Source organism: Patagioenas fasciata, chromosome 4 (assembly GCF_037038585.1).
Source record: "Patagioenas fasciata isolate bPatFas1 chromosome 4, bPatFas1.hap1, whole genome shotgun sequence".
NCBI lineage: Eukaryota > Metazoa > Chordata > Aves > Columbiformes > Columbidae > Patagioenas > Patagioenas fasciata.
The window spans coordinates 6835030-6854813 of NC_092523.1; the positions used below are offsets into that span (position 1 = coordinate 6835030).

At 46.7% G+C, this 19784-nt stretch overlaps 2 protein-coding genes across 2 annotated transcripts in view; both read left to right on the forward strand.

The window, feature by feature from the left end:
• REEP1 (receptor accessory protein 1) overlaps nt 1–19784 on the forward strand; it is a 499521-nt gene that overhangs the window by 361676 nt on the left and 118061 nt on the right. The gene's annotated exons all lie outside the window — the stretch shown is intronic.
• On the forward strand, nt 2196–18072 carry CHMP3 (charged multivesicular body protein 3). Its single transcript, XM_065836896.2, has 6 exons — nt 2196–2336; nt 7500–7560; nt 11667–11846; nt 14661–14782; nt 16657–16771; nt 17551–18072. Exons 1-6 carry the CDS (start codon nt 2292–2294, stop codon nt 17682–17684), a joined length of 657 nt encoding a protein of 218 aa, XP_065692968.1. The 5' UTR covers nt 2196–2291; the 3' UTR covers nt 17685–18072.

The following is a 19784-nucleotide window of genomic DNA, read 5'->3' on the forward strand; positions in this document are numbered from 1 at the left end:
AGCCTGGTTTGCAAACCATCATGCGCACCTGTTCCAGCTGAAGACTTGTTTTAATGACCTCAGTTGCTCCATGAGTCCAATTCTTTTGATAAATGACACAAACTGCTGTTTAATTAGCAGGAGAGCCACAGAAGGCACTTCCATATGAGCAGCTAATTACGACCAGTAGGTAGCTGTGACTGCGGGTTGGGTCCCCTTGTCTCCGTTAGCCTGGGCTATATAAATTGCTGTGATCCGGTTCCTGGTGGATGCATCTGTTTCAAAATATACAGCAGCTGGTGTGGAGTATCGGTAGTCCCAGCAGGAAAGAAAAAGCAGTCGGATGTATTTGTTTAATGAAATGCTTGTTGTCAGTAGCAGCAGAAACACCCAAGTAGGATTGTTTTCTGCGGAGCGCAGAATCCCAGACAGCCCTTACCCAACGTGTTGACAGTTTAAAATCCACAGAACAGAGCAAAGACTGTGCCTGTAACAAGGTCAGCAGTTTTGCTGCTTGCGTGTTTTGCCTCGCTGGGCTGGGTTGTGCTGGTATTTGCAGAGTGTCTGGAGTTAACGGAGATGCTAAGCGTTCTTGAAGTAGTGTTCTATTCTCTAACCTCTTGTGCCTTGAAGCTGGTGACCAGCTGTAAACAGGAAATGTCAGTGATTGATGTGAGGTTACTTATTTCAGGAGGTTTAATGAGGGAGATGTGTGTTTTGTGCTGCTGTTCAAAGAGGGTGGATTTAGATCATCTCTGACTGTCTTTGGCAGTCTCAGTGATTACTGTTTTGTTACGCTGTCTTTCCCACTGCTGGTGCCCAGTTCAACACGAGATCTCTCCTTTTTGAAGTGTATTTATAGAACCATAGAATGTCCTGAGCTGGAAGGGACCCAGAAGGATCATTGAGTCCAGCTCCTGTCCCTGCATGTGACAACCCCACAGTTCACACCATGTGTCTGAGGATGTTGTCCAGTCTCTTCTTGAACACTGTCAGGGCTATGTAGAGCTGTCTTTATTGTGTACTCGGTCTTAGAAGGAAAAGGGACAGAGGTGAATTGTATGTTTTGGTATGTTATTAAAACGTGTGTCTCTGGGAATTAAAAAATGACAGTATAGGGTATTGCTTCCTAAGCTTTTGCACTCTGTCTGTGCATCTGTGATCATTTCTAGCCCTGTGTGTCTCAGCTTGTGCATTGGTGTCCAAGGAGCGAAGTGACTTGCCAGAGCTGGCCCTGCAGCACCCAGCGGGTGGCTCTGAGCTGCTGGTTCACATTGGCCAGGGGACATGCCCTTCGCTGTGGAAAGAGCTGCAGGGGATGGTGACGTGCCAGGCCTGGCTGGTGGGGCATCTCCAAAGGAGCCCTGGCAGCTGAACACCAAACAGGCAACATCCACCAGCTGCTTTTCTTTGCAGGGTCTTCTCTGCGCTGCGAGGGAAAGATGAAAAGTGTAGTTTGAGTCATGCCTTGCGCGTCTAGATTTTGTGAATTCTCTCACTGTGCTTTCCTGCGATCTGTGCGACTGAGGGAGGGCAGGTGGTGATGTAACCTGCTCCGTCATCTGCTTTTATTGCTCTTAACAGGAACAGCCCACCATAAACTGCACCACCCTACAGTCAAGAGAAGGTGCCTAAACGAGGGTGGAGCCAGGCTCTAATCAGTGACAACCGATGATAGGGCAATGGGTATAAACTGGAACACAGGAGGTTCCATTTAAATTTAAGAAACTTCTTCATAGTGAGGGTGACAGAGCCTGGCCCAGGCTGCCCAGGGGGGTTGTGGAGTCTCCTTCTCTGCAGACATTCAAACCCGCCTGGACACCTTCCTGTGGAACCTCAGCTGGGTGTTCCTGCTCCGGCAGGGGGGTTGGACTAGATAATCTTTCGAGGTCCCTTCCATTCCCTAACATTCTGTGATTGTGTAAACAGTGGAAGCACCGCATCCAAACCCTGTTACGCTCCTACACTTCATCCTGCGCGCCCGCTCCTCCCGCAGCGCTGCGCGGTTATAGGGGCGCTGTGGGGCTTTATGGGGCCGTGCGCAGAAGGGCGGGGTCCTGTGCGGGGCTCCCTGGGGCCGTGTGAAGCGGCGCGGGGCCGTGGGAGCCACGTGACCATCGGGACCCTCCCGAGGGGCGGGGCGATCGCTCTCCGACAGCCCCGCCCCTCCCGCAGCGGCGGCGCATGCACGGTGCCGGCGGGGGCGGGGTGGAGGACGCGCATGCGCGGGGAAGGGGCGGGGGAGCTCTGCACCTGGCAGCGGGCGGGGCCGAGAACCCGGAAGGGCCGGGCGGCGGGAGGCGGTGGCCGCCATGGGACTGTTCGGGAAGACCCCGGAGAAGCCGCCCAAAGAGCTGGTGAGGCCCCGGCGGGAGCGTGCGGCTCGCGGGGGGCCGGGCCGGGCTGGGCGTGTGGCGTTGTTATGACGCTGGGCGGGGGCTGTGGAGGGGCCGGGGGCCTGGCCTGGGTGCACCCGCCCTGGGCCTGAGGGGAGGCGGGAGGCCGCGGCCCCAGAGGGTTGGGACGGGTGGGTGTCCCGGTGAGCGCTGTCCCCACGGCGCTGGGCCCCGGTGAGGCCTTGTCCCGAACGGGGGGACCTGTACTCGGTTACCTCGGGCTGCACATGAGGAGGGAATTTTTGTCATTGAGGGTGGTGAAACACTGGCCCAGGTTGCCCAGATCCGTGGTGGATGAACCATCCCTGGAGACATCCCAGGCCAGGCTGGACGGGGCTCTGAGCAACCTGAGCTGGTGAAGATGTCCCTGCTCATGACAGGAGTGGCAGTGGATGAGCTTTGAAGGTCCCTTCCAACCAAAACTAACCTATGATTTCTTCTATAATGCAGCACACCAGGAGTGTGCAGAGGCCTGAAGGGGTTTCTCAGGCCACAGGAGTAGCCAAAGGAGCATCATGTCCTGGGTGGCCCATGTGGGGAGGCTTAGTCAGCGGCTCATGGGTTTTTAGCTCGTTGTTACCTGTGTTCCAGATCCTCTGGCTTCATTAGGGGCTTCTAGCTCCTGTTGCAAAACAAGCCTTAAAAATATGAATAGCTGAAATATTAGGACTTGGGTTTTGGGGTTGTTTTGTCTGCAGACAAACTGTGTAAGCCTTGCTTCTAACCACAGATTTCTAATGTCGTAGAGAAATGAAACAATCAATATACCGACAGATTTCACTGTTGCCTTTTATGAGTCGCTGCTAATGCATCGATTAAAAACATCCGCTGTTTGGTGGGGAAAAAAAATCAAATACATTAGATGTACTAAAAAAGCAACAGGGAGAAGGTGACAGACACTGAAATTCAAGACTTAGAAGAGCTTTAGTGTCACAGATATTCCCTTCTGCTTTGTAGCAACCGAGTACTGGGGGTGCAGGTTATAGTCCTTGCTTGTTGGGTGACAGCATTAGGTGACAAGTATACCTTTAATAGTTTGTTTTATCTTCTTCCTCTGCCTGTGTCAGAGCACCCGCAGGTTGGTTATAGTTTCCTCTGTTCATGGGTGGTGGTGGAAACCACAGAAAGAACGGGAGTTTGGAAGCTGCTGCTCTCAATGGTGGGATGAAGCAGCAAAGTACTTACTGTACATGATGTGGTTACACTACACAGATAAATTCTTGTTTCATGTCTGACCACTCGTTCCCCTTCCATAACTGACAAGCTTGTTGTGTTTTCCAGTAACACAGCATATCTGTGGGTCTTCTTGGAGCTGTTTGCTTCTTGGAGCTGTTTGTCCCTATGTCTGGCACATAGGGAGGAGTGACTTAGGTCATCTTGCCATCATAAGTGTGCTTTTGGATTGCAGGCTGATGTGGTGACTTCACAGACCCCAGCAGATATTGAGAAACCTGTTAATGAGACATTTATTTCCTCCTTTATCTAACTGAGCAGCTTTAGATGGAAGAAGAGGTTAATTCTGCCTACTGGATGATGGGGAAGCAACAAGACTTACCTCATATCTGCCAACTGCTGTACACGATGTGCTGTCCCTGGGCAGGGCTGGAGAAGGCAATCCCAGCCCCACAGGAGGGACTGACAATGGGAAGACATTGAGGTTTTTGTGGTGGCAGTGATTCATCCAGGCTTCATTTGTATACTTGCTCTCTATTTATTTATGAATGATACAAGGCAAACATCTTCAGTCAGAACCCGAAGGAATGGCAGGAAGATGTGCCAGGGGAGGTTTAGATTGGACGTGAGGAAAAGGTTCTTCACCCAGAGGGTGCTGGAGTGCTGAACAGGCTCCCCAGGGAGGTGTCACAGCCCCAAGCCTGACAGTGTTCAAGAAGAGACTGCACAACGTCCTCAGACACATGGTGTGAACTGTGGGGTTGTCACATGCAGAGACAGGAGTCGGACTCAACGATCCTTGTGGGTCCCTTCCAACTCAGGACATTCTATGAGTCCCTTGTGAGGACCCAGCGATGCATTTCAGCCTGTCTATAGCTGGGGGTTTACTATACTTTTAATGTCAAGTCTGGATTGGTTGAGCTATAAAAAGTGATTTTCCACGTGGTTTGTTTCAGTGCAGTGTTTTGCTGGCTGACTTTGGTGTGATGCAATGCTGTTGAGAATGGCGTTTTTGCTTGTGTCAGAACTGGAAGCATGGTGTCTCTGTGTCATGGAGACAGAATCTGTGAATCCTGCTGTGGTGCATTTGACAGTTGCTGATTGTGCTTATACATGAAGGCTTGATGCATGTTGGTTACTTCTACAATACAAGTTTTAGAGCAAATCTCTGGAAGACATTGCATTGGAGACATGACACTCGGCCAAACAGAGTTCAATCATGTTTTACCTCAGTCTCTTCCTCAAAAGAGGGACCTTCTTATCAGGGTGAGGACCTAATCTATATGACAGTTCTGCTCTGTTTGTAAGAACAAGATGGGAGGCTGCAGTTGGTCCTTGGTGCTCATGGTTTTTCATTGTGTTGCTTTTGTTTTTTATTTTTATTTGTGTGTGTGTTGTTGGGTTGGTTTGTTTATTTGTTTTTGAGGGTTTTTTTTTCCTAGAATTAAAGCAGGAGTCAACTAAAGGCACAGCAGCTTTCTGAAACCCCTTCAAAACTTCTGCACACCCATAATGTGTACACACAAAGCTCTACAGGGCTTTTGCGTTTGGATTTTTTTTTTTTTTCAGCAGATTTTGTGCTTGGGCAACTTGTCTGATGGTTGTTCTCTGTAGTCAAAACATGGTCTTGTTCATCATGACTGAGAGCATTTCTGTTGAGACCAGTAAGTTTAAGAATCTGTTATGTTCCCTTGGGCTCGTGCACTGAAGAGCACTCTTTTTACAGTTCTGTTATAGAGCTTATTCAGGTAAAAGAACCTCTTATCTGAATTCAAAAAATCACATAAAAATCGTGGTGATTTTTATGTGAAACTGTTCCTACAGCTGACTAGATGACTTGAGTGGCTGGAGCACTGGCAGGTACAATGTGCAAGTGGATCCACAAACTACAGGTCATCTTAATACTTTGAGGTTGTGGTTTTTTTCTTAGATACTGTGCAAAATCTGTGCTGCTAATAACAAAAATAGTATCAGAGCTCTACAAACCTTTGGCACTTTGTTTGTACACTGATGTTATCTCCCTGTTCTTGGTCCTGGTGTTGTACAGCCCCTCTCTGCTTCTGCGTTTGCCACAAGTGCTTCAAGTTCTGGGTTGGATGTCTGCCAACTGCTGCTTGTGTGATGGCTCTGCTTCCCCAGAGAGGTGGTTGGGGCACACACTGAAGCACAGGAGGTTCCATCTAAACACAAGAAGAAACTTCTTCTCAGTGAGGATGACAGAGCCTGGACCAGGCTGCCCAGGGGAGGTTGTGGAGTCTCTTTCTCTGGAGACATTCAAACCCACCTGGACACCTTCCTGTGTGATCTGCTCTGGTGAACCTGCTTTAGCAGGTGGGTTGGGCTGGATGATCTCCAGAGGTCCCTTCCAACCCAAACCAGTCTGTGATTCTTTGAAGGGTCGATCCCCACCTCCCTCATGCCCTGTCTTGGGGAGCCAGGAAGGCTGGAACAGAGGGATCCAGCAGGAACCTCATGGTGTTGAGCAGCACCAGGTTGAGTACATGGGACAACCAGCCCTGCACGTGGGGGCGGGTGGCAGCTCTGCAGGAAGGGACCTGGGATTCCCACGTGTAATAAACGGGAGTTGGCAGCGTGTCTGCGTTTTTAGCTTGGAGAAGGGACAAGGGTCTAAAGCCTTTCACTGCCTTTTGTGAGGTTGTAGTGAAGACAGAGCCAGGTACTTCTCAGGTGTGCCCAGTATCAGGAAACGGGCTACAGCCACAGAAGGATTTTGAATTGGCTGTGGGGAAAGTCCTTCACCATCAGAATGATTACAGAATCACAGAATGTTAGGGATTGGAGGAGACCTCAAAAGCTCATCCAGTCCAGTCCCCCCGCCGGAGCAGGAAAACCCAGATGAGGTTCCACAGGAAGGTGTCCAGGCGGGTTTGAATGTCTGCAGAGAAGGAGACTCCACAACCTCCCTGGGCAGCCTGGTCCAGGCTCTGTCATCCTCACTGAGAAGCAGTTTCTTCTCAAATTTAAGTGGAACCTTTTGTGTTCCAGTTTGTACCCATTACCCCTTGTCCTATCATTGGTTGTCACCGAGAAGAGCCTGGCTCCATCCTCGTGGCACTCACCTTTTATATATCTGTAAACATTAATGAGGTCACCCCCTCAGTCTCCTCCAAACTCAAGAGCCCCAGCTCCCTCAGCCTTTCCTCACACGGGAGATGCTCCACTCCCTTCATCATCTTTGTTGCCCTGCACTGGACTCTCTCCAGCAGTTCCCTGTCCTTCTGGAACTGAGGGGCCCAGAACTGGACACAATATTCCAGGTGTGGTCTCACCAGGGCAGAGTAGAGGGGCAGGAGAACCTCTCTGATATACTGACCACCCCCCTTCTAATCCACCCCAGGATGCCATTGGCCTTCCTGGCCACAAGAGCCCAGTGCTGTCTCATGGTCGTCCTGCTGTCCGCAAGACCCCCATTGTTATTAGGTGCTGGAACAGATGCCCAGAGCAGCTGTGAAGTCTCTGCCTTTGCACAGTGTCAAAACTCAATGGACTTGGCTCCAAAGAACCTGTCTGGACTCTGAGCTTGGTCCTGTGAGCAGGAGGTTGGCTTGGAGACCTCCTGGGGTTCCTTCTGACTTAAACACTCTTGCTGCTGCTGTCCTGTGCCAAAGGTTCTGCCTTACTCGGAAATCCCATGCGGCAAGTTCCCTCTGCGCAGTGACATCGCTGTGACGTGAGCATCTGATTCACATATTGCATCCTTCGTAACTCCTTGTCTGGATGTTCAGAGGAGAGCGGTAATCAGTGGTATCTCTGCAATGTTTGTTTCTTTTTTTATTATTGGAATAGTGAAACATTTAAACATGACTCATAACTCAAAGCTTGTGGATTGTGAAGGGCTTCTTTTGATATCTAATGGTTAAGTTGTGTGAAAGTATAAAAGCGTCATTTTAAAGTTGGAATTTCAAGTAACACTCACTTTCTCTTTTTAAGGTCAATGAATGGTCCTTGAAGATAAGGAAAGAAATGAGAGTGGTTGATAGACAGATCAGAGGTTTGTACTTATGTTTCATTCTTGGTTTTTCCTTTGCCTGTTTGCCTTCAAGTTTTTTTTTTTTGCTTTAATTGGGAAAGGGTGTGAAATCTTATAATCCAAGGTACTCTGTTGCATCGGGAATGAAGACGAATGTGATCCTGGGGCCAGACTTAGTCTGTGTTACAAAATGACACTGCTGTCAAGTTCTCCAAGTAAAATTTTCAAAAGAACCTGAATACTATGTGCTTCTAGTAAGACATAATGCTCTTAAATTCCATTTGATAAGATGAATTAAATGTATTATCCAGAACTTCAGCAATCTTGTTTTAATGAATGTATGTAATTCCACGGGTAGAAAGTTCTGTGGGTACGTACTGGAATGAAGCGGACGTGCTAAAGAGAAGTAGCCTGCTCAGGAAGATTAAAAATAGGAGAGAGGAAAAAAAGTACTTTTCTCAGTGGTTGTTTTGCTTTTAAATTATGGGCCTTACACTTTTGAAGAGGTCTTAAAGCAGAGGATTTACCTATTATTACACTGCTGCTAGTTCAGTTTCTTGTTCTCGCTTCTGCCTCCCTTCCCAGAATCTGAAAATAGGTTTGGGTCTAGATTCTGTTTTACTCTTTTTGTTTTCTACCCTGCTTTCAGGACTAGTCTGTGGGATGTGCTGGTGAAGGATATTTTATGTCAGCACCTGGTTATCGAGCATGTGCCCATTTCGAGTGACCCGAGTAGTGTGTTCTCCCTCCCGCTTTCCTCCCCAGCCCCACGCTCCTGCGTGTGTTCTTCCACTTGTAGATTTGTACGAGCTGGTTGGAGAGAGCTGCTCATGCAGTACAGAGTCTGTCCTTGTCCTCGGCCCTCACATGAGACAGGGTTTGTGCCTCTTCCAGGAAAACCGATGGGCAGTGATGCTCGTTATGCTTGTGAATTGTTTTTCATTCTCTGAGGTGCTTTGTGTGGCTGTATCGGGCGCAGAGCAGCTGAAATGTGGCTGATCTCAGTAGCAAAGTGTGGTTTAGATGTCAAATCTTCCATGGGAGCAAATGACCCATGTGTTAACTGTTGATGGTTTCTGGAAATTTCAGGTTTCTCTCAACTTTATGCATGCCATAATAATTCTGATGGCCTGTGTAGACACTGGGTTAGGCAGTAGTCTGATATTTTGACATGGATGTAAATCTAATCATTGCAACAGCTCTAAATATGTCTGTCTGTGCATTTCAGAGGGTTACATTCCAAGAACTACAGCTCAACATGTAAGAGCTCAGACTAACCACCAGCCATCTGCTATTCTCATGATTCCAATAAAATAAACTACAGAATATCTTTGTGATGCCCGTATTGTGCTGGGATTCCACATCTAACTGAGTGTAGGCTGTTGTGCTGGGCACTCATCAGACCAGCAGGCTGCTGCTGAGAGACAACAACCACGTGCTGCCAAAGGTTGTATTTTTCCCCAGATTTCCAACTATAGCTGGGTTCTGCCGTGCTTTTATCATTTCAGTTGAGACTTAGGCAAGAAATCGCTATAATTTTTGAGTAAGGATGCTAGGCTGGGGCCTGAGTTTCTCTGTGCTGTTATAGATGTGTTGTGATCCGACAACACTCAGATCTGCTTGGGACTGGCTGAGCTGGGATCACTCCAACACTTGGCTCATCTCATCCGCGTGGTTTCTGATGCAGCAACGCGCTGTTTCGAACCATCTGTTGTTGGACTTTCGCCGTTGTCGTGATGTCTGCATGCTGCGGGGTACTTTTGAGGGCATGGGTGCCTCAAAGAAATGAAAAGCATCCTTGTGACTTCAGAATTGACTTTTTGAAGTTAATATGTAATAGGAATACAGTAACTTTGTGCTTTACTGAGCTCGCAGGTCCCTCTTGCCGGCGTTTTGTGCCACTGTTGTGCCTGGCAGAGCCACAGAGGGACCGTGTAGTGACTTGGGCTCACTAGAGGTGCGTAGCTGGCGTTGCTTTTCAGTGATGCAGTTGCCTCTTCTCGTGTATTTGTGCCACCAGTCTCACATTCAGCAGTTTGTCATGCGAGTGCAAAGCATTCAGTAGCAGACGGGGCCACCCTGTGCTAGTTTGGATGTAGTAACACAACATTTGTGGTTGTTTTTAGCCTGCCAGAGCGCATGTTGTCATTTCTCAGTGCTGCTGGGGTGCTCCTGGTGCTTTCCGGTTTCTCCTGCGCCATTTCAGTGTTTTCTTTCGTGTTCTGACCTGGAAATTGGCTCGCTCCCATGTCTGACTTGCAGATGTCTTCAACCTCGTGATGTTTCTGCAAATAACAGTGGGGAAGCAGCGAGGAGTATGTTTTCCTGATTACAAACTTGCAGGTTTCTGCCAACCCTTTAGGATAAAGGCGCCATTGAATGGCACTGAGAGAATGATTCATCTGGTACAGAGTCCACAAGCTCCCGTGTGAGAAGATTTATTGAAATCAAAAAGCATCAGAAAGTGTGTATTGATGCCTTTATTTTTAGAAAAGGGCAACTTGATTCTTGCCTGTGTGTAACTTCTGTCATGAATAAATCAAGAACACTCAAAAACCCCTAAATTTGAACAAAGCCTTCACCAGAAATAATTATTCTTCGGTAATTTCCTTCAACTTTGTAGGAAGGTGAACCTAACCCTCGTTATCTGAATTCTTTATTTACTTCAGGAGAACTTTTTTGTGGACTCTTAGCTCCATGTTTCATCAGTTTCTGAGTCTGGAAAAGGAAGGGGGTTGATATGGCCCCCACTTGTTCCTGCGTTTATTTGGAGCTTTTTGAGGTACGTGCCTCCTGCCGCACTGCCAATGTTAACTGACAAAACAGGTTTATCAACAGTCACATCAGACTTGCTAGAGAAACCCTCATTATTTAAGGAAGCCTATTTAGTCTCTAATATTTCAAATCCAACTATTTGGTGCTCATTTAGTGCAGGCTTAGTTCAGTATTCCTGCTCCAGCATGCTCTTATAAAAAGCTCTTGAATGTAGCTGGATACCAGGAGAGCTGGAACACTGTTTTAAGTTGTATCTAACAAATAACCAGCATATTAGTTTTGGCTGAGAAATTCTCCATAGCTTTGGCAGCAGGCAGCCAGCTTATAAATTGAATATGCTAGTTGATATGAACACCTAATGCAAGTGTGTTTGAACTGTGAGCAGTAGAAACTCCAAGACCTTAACTCCTACAAGTATAAATGTGGTTGGGTAACCAGTTGAGGATCAATGAGTTATGCCTGATGGGGGGATAATTAAGTCTGTCCACAAGAATGAAGACTTTTTTGGCAGTAATTAACAAATGTGTGGTTCTAAGTAACTCTCAAAGTTGTGGGCACACCCTTATCAATTCACTATATAAGCCGTTATGCTGTTCTGTTAAAGGCAGTGTATATCTGAAACTTTCTAGTCTCTGAGAGATCAGCCTTCTACAATCTTTCAGAATGCATTTTTTTCAAAAAAAATAACATTTTGGGGATTTAGAAACACAACAGTTTCACCTACAACAGCCCTCAGGTTCCCTTGAAGGTGGTCATATGGTTAAGCTTTGGATGTAACCTGACAGGTAAGTATTTTTGCTAATAAAATGCCTGGCTGTCTTCCGAAATTTCTAGTTTTATGATCCTTGTGACAACTTTGTCCCTCCGTGGTGCAGTGGGGCTCTCTGGTGATGAATACTGAGGAGTTAATCTTGTAAGCAACAAATCAGTACAGTGTGAGTATATTATATATATGTATATGTATCAGGCCAGTTTAATAGTCAGGAGGTTGTTCCGAAGTTGTAACAGTCACCTCAGAGTGCTTGGTTCTTACTGCACCTTTTTTACTTCTTAAGAATTAATCTTAGCTCAGCTTCACACAGTGATTTTCTTGGATAGTCCTTTCCAGTACTCAGAACTGTGAAGGATATTACACAGTTGGATCTTTAGTAATGAGAATTTTCCTATCAATGTTTAGCTGAATGAATCAGCTAACATGTAAATCAGCCTAGAGCAAGGTCTTTGAGCAACAGAGGGGATCTGTAATCAAACACAAATCATTCTTTTATTGAAAATATACCCAAACAAAATGGTGTTTCTCTTCCAAATCCTTAGCAGTTTGTCATTATTTGCTCTGTTTTTCTGTATTCCAGATATCCAGAGGGAAGAGGAGAAGGTGAAGCGGTCGATAAAGGATGCTGCCAAAAAGGGTCAGAGAGACGTGTGTGTGATCCTGGCGAAGGAACTGATCCGCTCTCGAAAGGCCGTGAGCAAGCTCTACGCGTCCAAAGCTCACATGAACTCTGTTCTTATGGGGATGAAGAACCAGCTGGGTAAGAGCTTCTGAGCCCGAATGCAATGACTCCTCTAGCTCTAGAGATGATGTCCGGGTTTCTATTTTCAGCACCAAGGTCGAGCGCAGGCTGAGCTTGAATTTGGAAGCAGTTTTGCTCTTGTGCGAGGCAGCTGATCCCAGTGGGCTCCAGGACGTAGGAAATTCTTCCCATAGCAGGTCCAGAGAGCAGTTCCTTGATCCCTCCCTTGCTCTTTGTCTTTCCTCTAAATAAGCCATAAAAAGTTTCTGATGTTCAATCACATTCCTGCAATCCCCTTAAAATCTCCCATAATAAGTTTTTGTTGGTCAAAAAAATGTGCTTTTCCCCTCCATCCCGTACTGATTCCTATATCCCTGTAGGCAATAACCCCATTAATCTGCAGGATGTTCCGGAGATTGTTTCCCCAATGCTCTGTCTGCATAGGTTTCCCACCCTGGGCTCTGGAGTAGTCAGGGAGCTCCCAGTTACCTTCCTGGGGTCCCCCAGATCCTCACTAGCTCTATGTTTCCTCTAATTAGCTGCTCATCAGACAATCTAACACCTTTCCTTGGAGCCTGAGGGTTGCAGTGACATGAAAATCACGTGCTCTGAACCAGAATTCTCTTCCAGTAGCTGGGGGCACATTTCTAGTGTGTATTCTTAAGCAGCTTGAAAATCCCTGTGTCCCCATGGAGCCTGTTACTGATTTTGACAGGATCTGTAACAGGTGGTTTATTCCTTTCATCAATTATTGTTTCTCTAGTGAGTCTTAGGATGCTTACCAAGTCCTAAATGGAGATGGGAGCGCAGTGTTTGATTTCCTTGATGTGGATGAATCGATTTTTCCCTGTGGTTCAATACCTGGCTCCCCATAAACCCTCCTCAGTCCTTTGTGCTCCCCCAGTACTGGGGTATTTCCCTCATTCCTCACCCACATCAGAAACCTGTTGTAACAGACTTCCTGCGGTATTTTTCCAGCCTTAGATCATTTAAGCTGTTAGAAGAGCAGAGCAGAGAGAATTAAAGACAGGGAAGGACCTTGAGGGTTAAGGTGCTACTGAAATGTCAGGATTTCCCCCACCCCAGCATGTTGCTGGTAGATTTAACACGAGGTGAGTGATGAATCAGGAGTTGCAATGTGAACCTTCAATGTAACATTCAGGAGGGGAAGGAGGGACCATCCTTGAAGCTTGAAGTGTCATTCAGAAGGAAAAACTCAAAGCAGCCTCCTCCTTAATGTTGGTACCAGCATCTTCATCTTACTGGCAATGTTCTGTAATGGTTACCTGGGCAGTCGAAAGGAATCTGGAATTCAGTCTGGGGCTTCATCTCAGGAAATGACGGCTAAAGGCAAGGCTTCTGTTAGTTTGTTCACATCACAAGTGTGATGTTCTTAAAGAAATGAAGCATTAAAATGAAAAGTAACATATGCTGTACTTTCATTTTGCTTCGTTAAGGAGTGACCATTTTACATCCAAACAGGTGAGTTCTGCATAGCTGGGAAGCTGCGAGGTTAGAAGGCACAATTCCAGGACCTCGAAGTAGCCTCATTTATTGCGTTTTGTTCTTGGTATATCAACATCCACAAGAAGAACTCATAACTTATATTATTAGAGTAGCCTCTGGAAAAGAGTATTGTTAAATTCCATTTAAACTACGCTTATTTCCAGCTTATCTGCTTCCAGTATTCATTTTCTAGCTTACTTTTTGCTGTGAAACTATCACACTACAGCTGCCAGAATTAAGTTTCCACTGCTCACGAGTTTGGTCAGCGGTTGGATGCGGAGCTGGATTGTGGCTCTGCCGGCGAAACCCTCGTCAGGGGCTCTGGCTCTTTATGAACCGGGGGCACATGGGCTAAAATCTCTGGGCAGGAGACCTGGATTGCTCCAGCTGATCACACAGGACTGGTATCTTCACTTAGAAATGTCATGTTATAATGTGGGTCAAAGTTGAGCTTTTCCAGGAAGGTAGACAAGAATGAAGGAGTGGGATATCTGTTTCTTTTTAAAATTAAAATGCCTAAATACAAACAAATTTCCAGGTTCCAGTGTAAGTTGGGGAATGACCTATTAGAGAGCAGCGTAGGGGAAAGGGTCCTGGGGACAGCAGGATGAGCATGAGCCAGCACTGGGCCCTTGTGGCCAGGAAGGCCAATGGTACCTGGGGTGGATTAGAAGGGGGTGGTCAGTAGGTCAGAGAGGTTCTCCTGCCCCTCTGCTCTGCCCTGGGGAGACCACACCTGGAATATTGTGTCCAGTTGTGGCCCCTCAGTTCCAGAAGGACAGGGAACTGCTGGAGAGAGTCCAGCGCAGGGCAACAAAGATGGTGAAGGGAGTGGAGCATCTCCCGTGTGAGGAAAGGCTGAGGGAGCTGGGGCTCTGGAGCTGGAGAAGAGGAGACTGAGGGGTGACCTCATTAATGTTTACAGATATATAAAGGGTGAGTGTCAGGAGGATGGAGCCAGGCTCTTCTCGGTGACAACCAATGATAGGACAAGAGGTAATGGGTACAAACTGCAACACAAAAGGTTCCACTTATATTTGAGAAGAAACTTCTTCTCAGTGAGGGTGCCAGAGCCTGGCCCAGGCTGCCCAGGGAGGTTGTGGAGTCTCCTTCTCTGCAGACATTCAAACCCGCCTGGACACCTTCCTGTGTAACCTCATCTGGGTGTTCCTGCTCCAGCAGGGGGATTGCACTGGATGAGCTTTCGCGGTCCCTTCCAATCCCTGACATTCTATGATTCTGTGATTCTATCTGTGTACGCAGGATGTAATTTCTCTGCTCTGGGTGGTGCAGGGATTGTTAAGCTTCTCTGTCTCTCCTTCACAGCTGTCCTGAGAGTAGCAGGTTCATTGCAGAAGAGCACAGAAGTGATGAAAGCTATGCAAAATCTAGTAAAAATCCCTGAAATCCAAGCAACGATGAGGGAGTTATCCAAAGAGATGATGAAGGTAAGATCCAGAACAGAAATCCGGCTTGGCTGAACAGGAGGTGGTTGTTTGCAGTGCAAACGCTTTGGTGTTGTCGCAAAATTGATATTATTTGTAACACTTTTTTGCTTTAGTAGCAATTGGAGGTTTATTGAGGTAGATCACAAGTCTAATAGATGGTTTCCAATAACTCCTAATCAGCAGGTAATTAATAAAGTGATTTAAAGTCATTTGTTATAATCGATACAGCAACTTAAAGATTTGATGATGGCAGGGTCACACTGTACTTACAAAAGACATAAATTATACACACACATGTAAATATGGGAATAAAACATGCATACGGGGTTATAAATCACAAACTAACACACATTAATCCATGGATATGTGAATATACGTGTAATATATGGGTAGATATACCTATTGCTAAAATTTCCCCCTCGAGTTTAGCAAATTACTCACTATAAGCGTCACATTTCTCAGCAAACACTTGTTGGATCTCGAGAAATCTGTCACATCGGGCTGAGTTCAGTCTTTGGATCCTCGTGGAATTGTCAGCAGTTGATTAGTTCATTTTCACAAAATTGACCCTTTCGGGCATCCCTGTCAGAGGGAGGTGCCGGTCACAGCCCGGGGGGATCCGGGAGAGATCAGAAGGTCTCACTTTAGCATCACTATTTATAGGGTTACAAGATCATTGATTTGAGTCAGTAAATTTCCACTCTGAGATAATTTCTGATGCTTTCCACCATTTTTCTGTGACCAGAACTGTTCCATCCCATGCTGCTGGGGCAACGATCCGGGTATTGCGGAGCCATGGGTGCATTGGGCTGGCAGCAGTGACTGATCATTGCTGCCTTTTCCCATTCGGCAGGAGTTTTGGGAACACGGGGGCTGCTGCTTCAGCGCTTCATCTCATTGCATTTGCATAATGGGAATTGTTTTTCCCCAAAATAGCCTTTTTTTTTCCCTTGGGTATCCAGGTTCTCAAGTGGTCCTGGGTGGGGTTGCAACCACCACAGGTGGCCCCTTTGTTGGAGGCTTGTGTGAGTGCTAACAAACAGGAATTAAAGCAGCACATTAATAGCTGGGGACTTTCTAACAGGTTACTGTATTTGGGGAAAACCTTGGCTCAGTGATACCTGCAAACACGTCTGGTGTAAAGCTTGAAGCCAAAAAAAGCTGCTCAGATTGAGGATGGAGGGAGGAAGATCGTACGGAGCGGTTGTGGCTCAGGCATCCAAGGGCTGGGGAGCCTGAGGCTTGAACAGGTTCATGCTGTCACCCATGGTCCTGAGCCACTCTGTGCTGGGGAGACTGAATTTCCTGCTGTCAGAGGTGAAAATGTTCATTACAAAAGACACAACACAGCCTGTTGTGGAGTGGGAAGCTGCAAGTCCCACCTTGGGCGAGGTAGGTGTTCTGATACAGCTATAAAACATCTGGTGTGGTATCTCCGTGTGCTGAAGGTGCTCTGATTTTAAAGTACGTTACTTATTGTCATGGTTATTTTTATTTTAACTACCACAGTTGTTTTGCTTTTTCCCCTCTCTTACCACTCTAGATTGTTGAAGTCAAATCAGCTTATTTCTTAATAATTTTGCCATTGTGCGTGGGAACAATTTGGCCATACCTACAGGCCCTGCAGAGGAATGTTTTCAAGCTCAAAAATGGAAGCTGTGGCAAACCCCGATTTTACAGCATGTTACAGCTTAAGCTCCAGGCAGGTGTGTTGGCCACCCTTGTGCAACAGGATGGCCTTGATCCAGGAAGCTGGAGCAGCGAATGAGCAGCTGGGAAACACCTGGAGAGGCGTCACCTCATCTCAGAAGCAGGAATTACTTACTCTGCAGTTTCCAGAGGCATCACCTGCTGCCTTGTTTGTTTTCTGCCAGGCTGGTATTATAGAGGAAATGCTGGAGGACACCTTCGAGGGCCTGGAGGATCAGGAGGAAATGGAAGAGGAAGCAGAGATGGAAATCGACAAAATCCTTTTTGAAATTACAGCTGGTGAGTTGGTGTTTGTGAGAGCGGAGCCCCCGCTCCGGTCAGTAAGATGCAGCAATTTAAACCTTTGTCTGTTCTGACTCGGCTGCGCCCTCCCCGCGGTGTCTCTGCCTTTGCCAGTGGGCAGAGTGCTCTGGCAAACTGGTTTCTCAGGGAATACTGGCTGGGAAGGTCACTCAGTAAAGTGAAGTGATGCAGAGCAGCCGATGTCGCTGCAGCGCTCTCATTGATGCTTTTACAGATCAGTGTTTGTACAGTGGATCCTCTTCACAAGGTGACATCTCTGTGATTGATTGACTAGAGATACAATTATTAATGAAGCCAGGAAATAAACTCAGCTGTGTTATCTTGAGTCCTCAGGTTATGATTCCTGCCTTACAGCTGATGAAGTAATGATCTACTGGTTTAATTATTTGACTTAATCTTGACTTAATGCTCCTTACCTGCGTTTCTCATGACACGGTGTGACAAATGCAAGTACTGGAGCTGTGTTCAACTGTGACACGCTGAGAGCACAGCTCCCCAGTTCCTGCCTGTTACCTGTGTCCCCCACTGGTTTGTTGCCCTCTTGTGTTTGTCACATCCTGTTTCATTCTTTTACACCGTTTTGTTCTTTTCCACCCTGTTTCCTGGCTGGGAGCAGCTCCTTCCCACCTGCTGCACCAGCCAGCAGCCCAGGCCAATTCCCGTGTGTGTCCTCTAACAGAACAACAGGTTGAATCATATTTAATTTATTAAATGAAGACCAAGCGCACACTAACGAGCCTGTTTGGTGTTTGCAGGGGCCTTGGGCAAAGCGCCGAGTAAAGTCACAGACGCTCTCCCGGAGCCCGAGCCCATGGGAGCGGCCGCCGCGGTGGACGAGGAGGAGGACATCGAAGCCATGCAGTCGCGCCTGGCCACGCTCCGCAGCTAAGGGCGCAATGCAGCTGTACAGTTTGCCTTTCTTTCTGTTTGCAATAGGATATTCTGTCCTACATTCAAAATACAAAACTTAATATGTGAGAATACTTTATGTAATATATATATATATTTTTTGCTTCCTGGGGAGCGTGTTCTCCAAGAAACTACTGTAATATAATTCTTTCTGTTCAGCCCGTCTCCCCTCAGAGAGGCTGTGGTGAAATGGTGGTGTCACGTCATGTATTTTTAGATATAAAGTCCTGAAAATACATTCTTAGCTTCAAGTAGCATCTTTCCCTCAAAGGCACTTTGGCTTAATCTGCTACCAAAACCCTGCAGTGGTGTAAGATCTTTGTTTTTCTGAATCACTACAGATTTTATTAAAGCTGCTTTTAACATTAGTTTAGTTTGTATCAATTCACAAGCGATATTCACCTCTGACAGCTCCCTCTCCTGGTTTTATAACACCTTTTCCTGGTTTTTATAACACCTTTTTTTTCTGTCTTCAGCACATTTATGACCTTCACAGTTTATTTAAAGAAAAGCTTTCAGTCAGAGCAGCTATTTAACACATTGCAAACCTTTTCCAAATCATTCCAGGTACTATCCCTTCACATTCCCCAGTGGTAAAAAAACACCTGCTGCTCATGTGGTCCATTTTTAGGGTCAAGGGAATCCAAGACCCAAGGAGAGGTGTCTCCTCTCAATAAAAAGCTGTTTTGCCTCACAGAAGGTGGTTTGCAGAGCACATATCCACAGCGTCACTCGCCCAAATGTGTCAATAACACAAAAGCCTCACAGGCAAAGGTGTTTCTAATTTTAAGGAAGACTCTGAAAGAAAACTAAGTCTCTAAATAATTGTGTTCCAACAGCAAGGATGAGAGAACAGACCAGGCACACAGACAGCTGAAGGGTGTCCAGCAACTTCCCCTTTCAGCTGTAAAAAGCAACTGTTCACCTCTGCACTGGTGAAGGTCACCCAGGCAGCGATGACACCGGCTTGGTCACCCCAGCACTCCTGTGGAGAACAGTGCAATTCAAGTGTTTCATCTCCACCCTAAACCTAATAAGAATGGGCACATGGAACTGTTTCTTGTGGTCTCAAAAATCCAGAGAGGACAAGGCAGAAAGATGGGTAGATAATGCTACAAGAAAAACATTGAACAACAGTGGAGTGGTAAGAAAGTTCAGAATGCAGCTTCAACAATGGGTCTTTTCACACGTGTAAGATCAGTCAGTGTGACTCATGCAGTGCACCTGTACTCTGCTCCCCATGAACACTCAGCTGGCTCCAAGAAAAGCTATTTGGCTGTTTCATCTCCATATTTTCAGACCTGATGCTGCAAGAGAGATCAGTCAGCTGAAGTGTTGCCTTTAAGGATACTTAACTAGTTCAAACGCAAAATGCCAAATCTAAAAGGCGTTAATTGCTTTTCCTTATGGAAGCAGGTGAAGTGACTAGAAACAGGCTCATATCTACCATCAGCAAGTAGAGACAGAGTGAAATTCTGAACACAGAGGGGTTTTGCTCAGCAGAATTTAAACTGGCAGCATAAGCCAAGTAAGCCAGAACATTTCCTCACAGGAGACGAACAAACACCCCAGTGCTTGTGCTGCCTCCCACCTGCCTCAGTTCCTTGCTTGTGTCTCCCTCTGAGAAGAAGGAAGCAGATGTACCTACTCACAGCAGCCAAACCTTTTACTGTCCCATTTTATTCTAACCTGATGAAGATTCCTGCTCCCTGCAAGTCCCCTCTGTCTCAGCTCCACTGTGGAGACTTCAGGATGGGTAAGAGGAAGTTTATTTGAAAAACAAAAGCCACCTGAGACTGAACAGTTCATGCTGATCATTAGCAACAGGTGAAGTACTAGAGGGAGAGTGACTTTTGGGTAACTAGGAGGCTCCCCTCCTGCCTGGCTCTTCCCAAGAGCTGCCCAGAACACGACACCAATAACAGAAAGGTTCCTTTATCTTGGCAGGGAAGAGATGCACTTCTCCACTCCTGACCCCTCTGGTTTAAGTTATGATGTTTTCAGTCTGAGCCATTTTAGAGCAACCTGCAAAACTCATTTGGTACAGACCATTGTACTGGCAGTGACAGAAAAGCAGCAG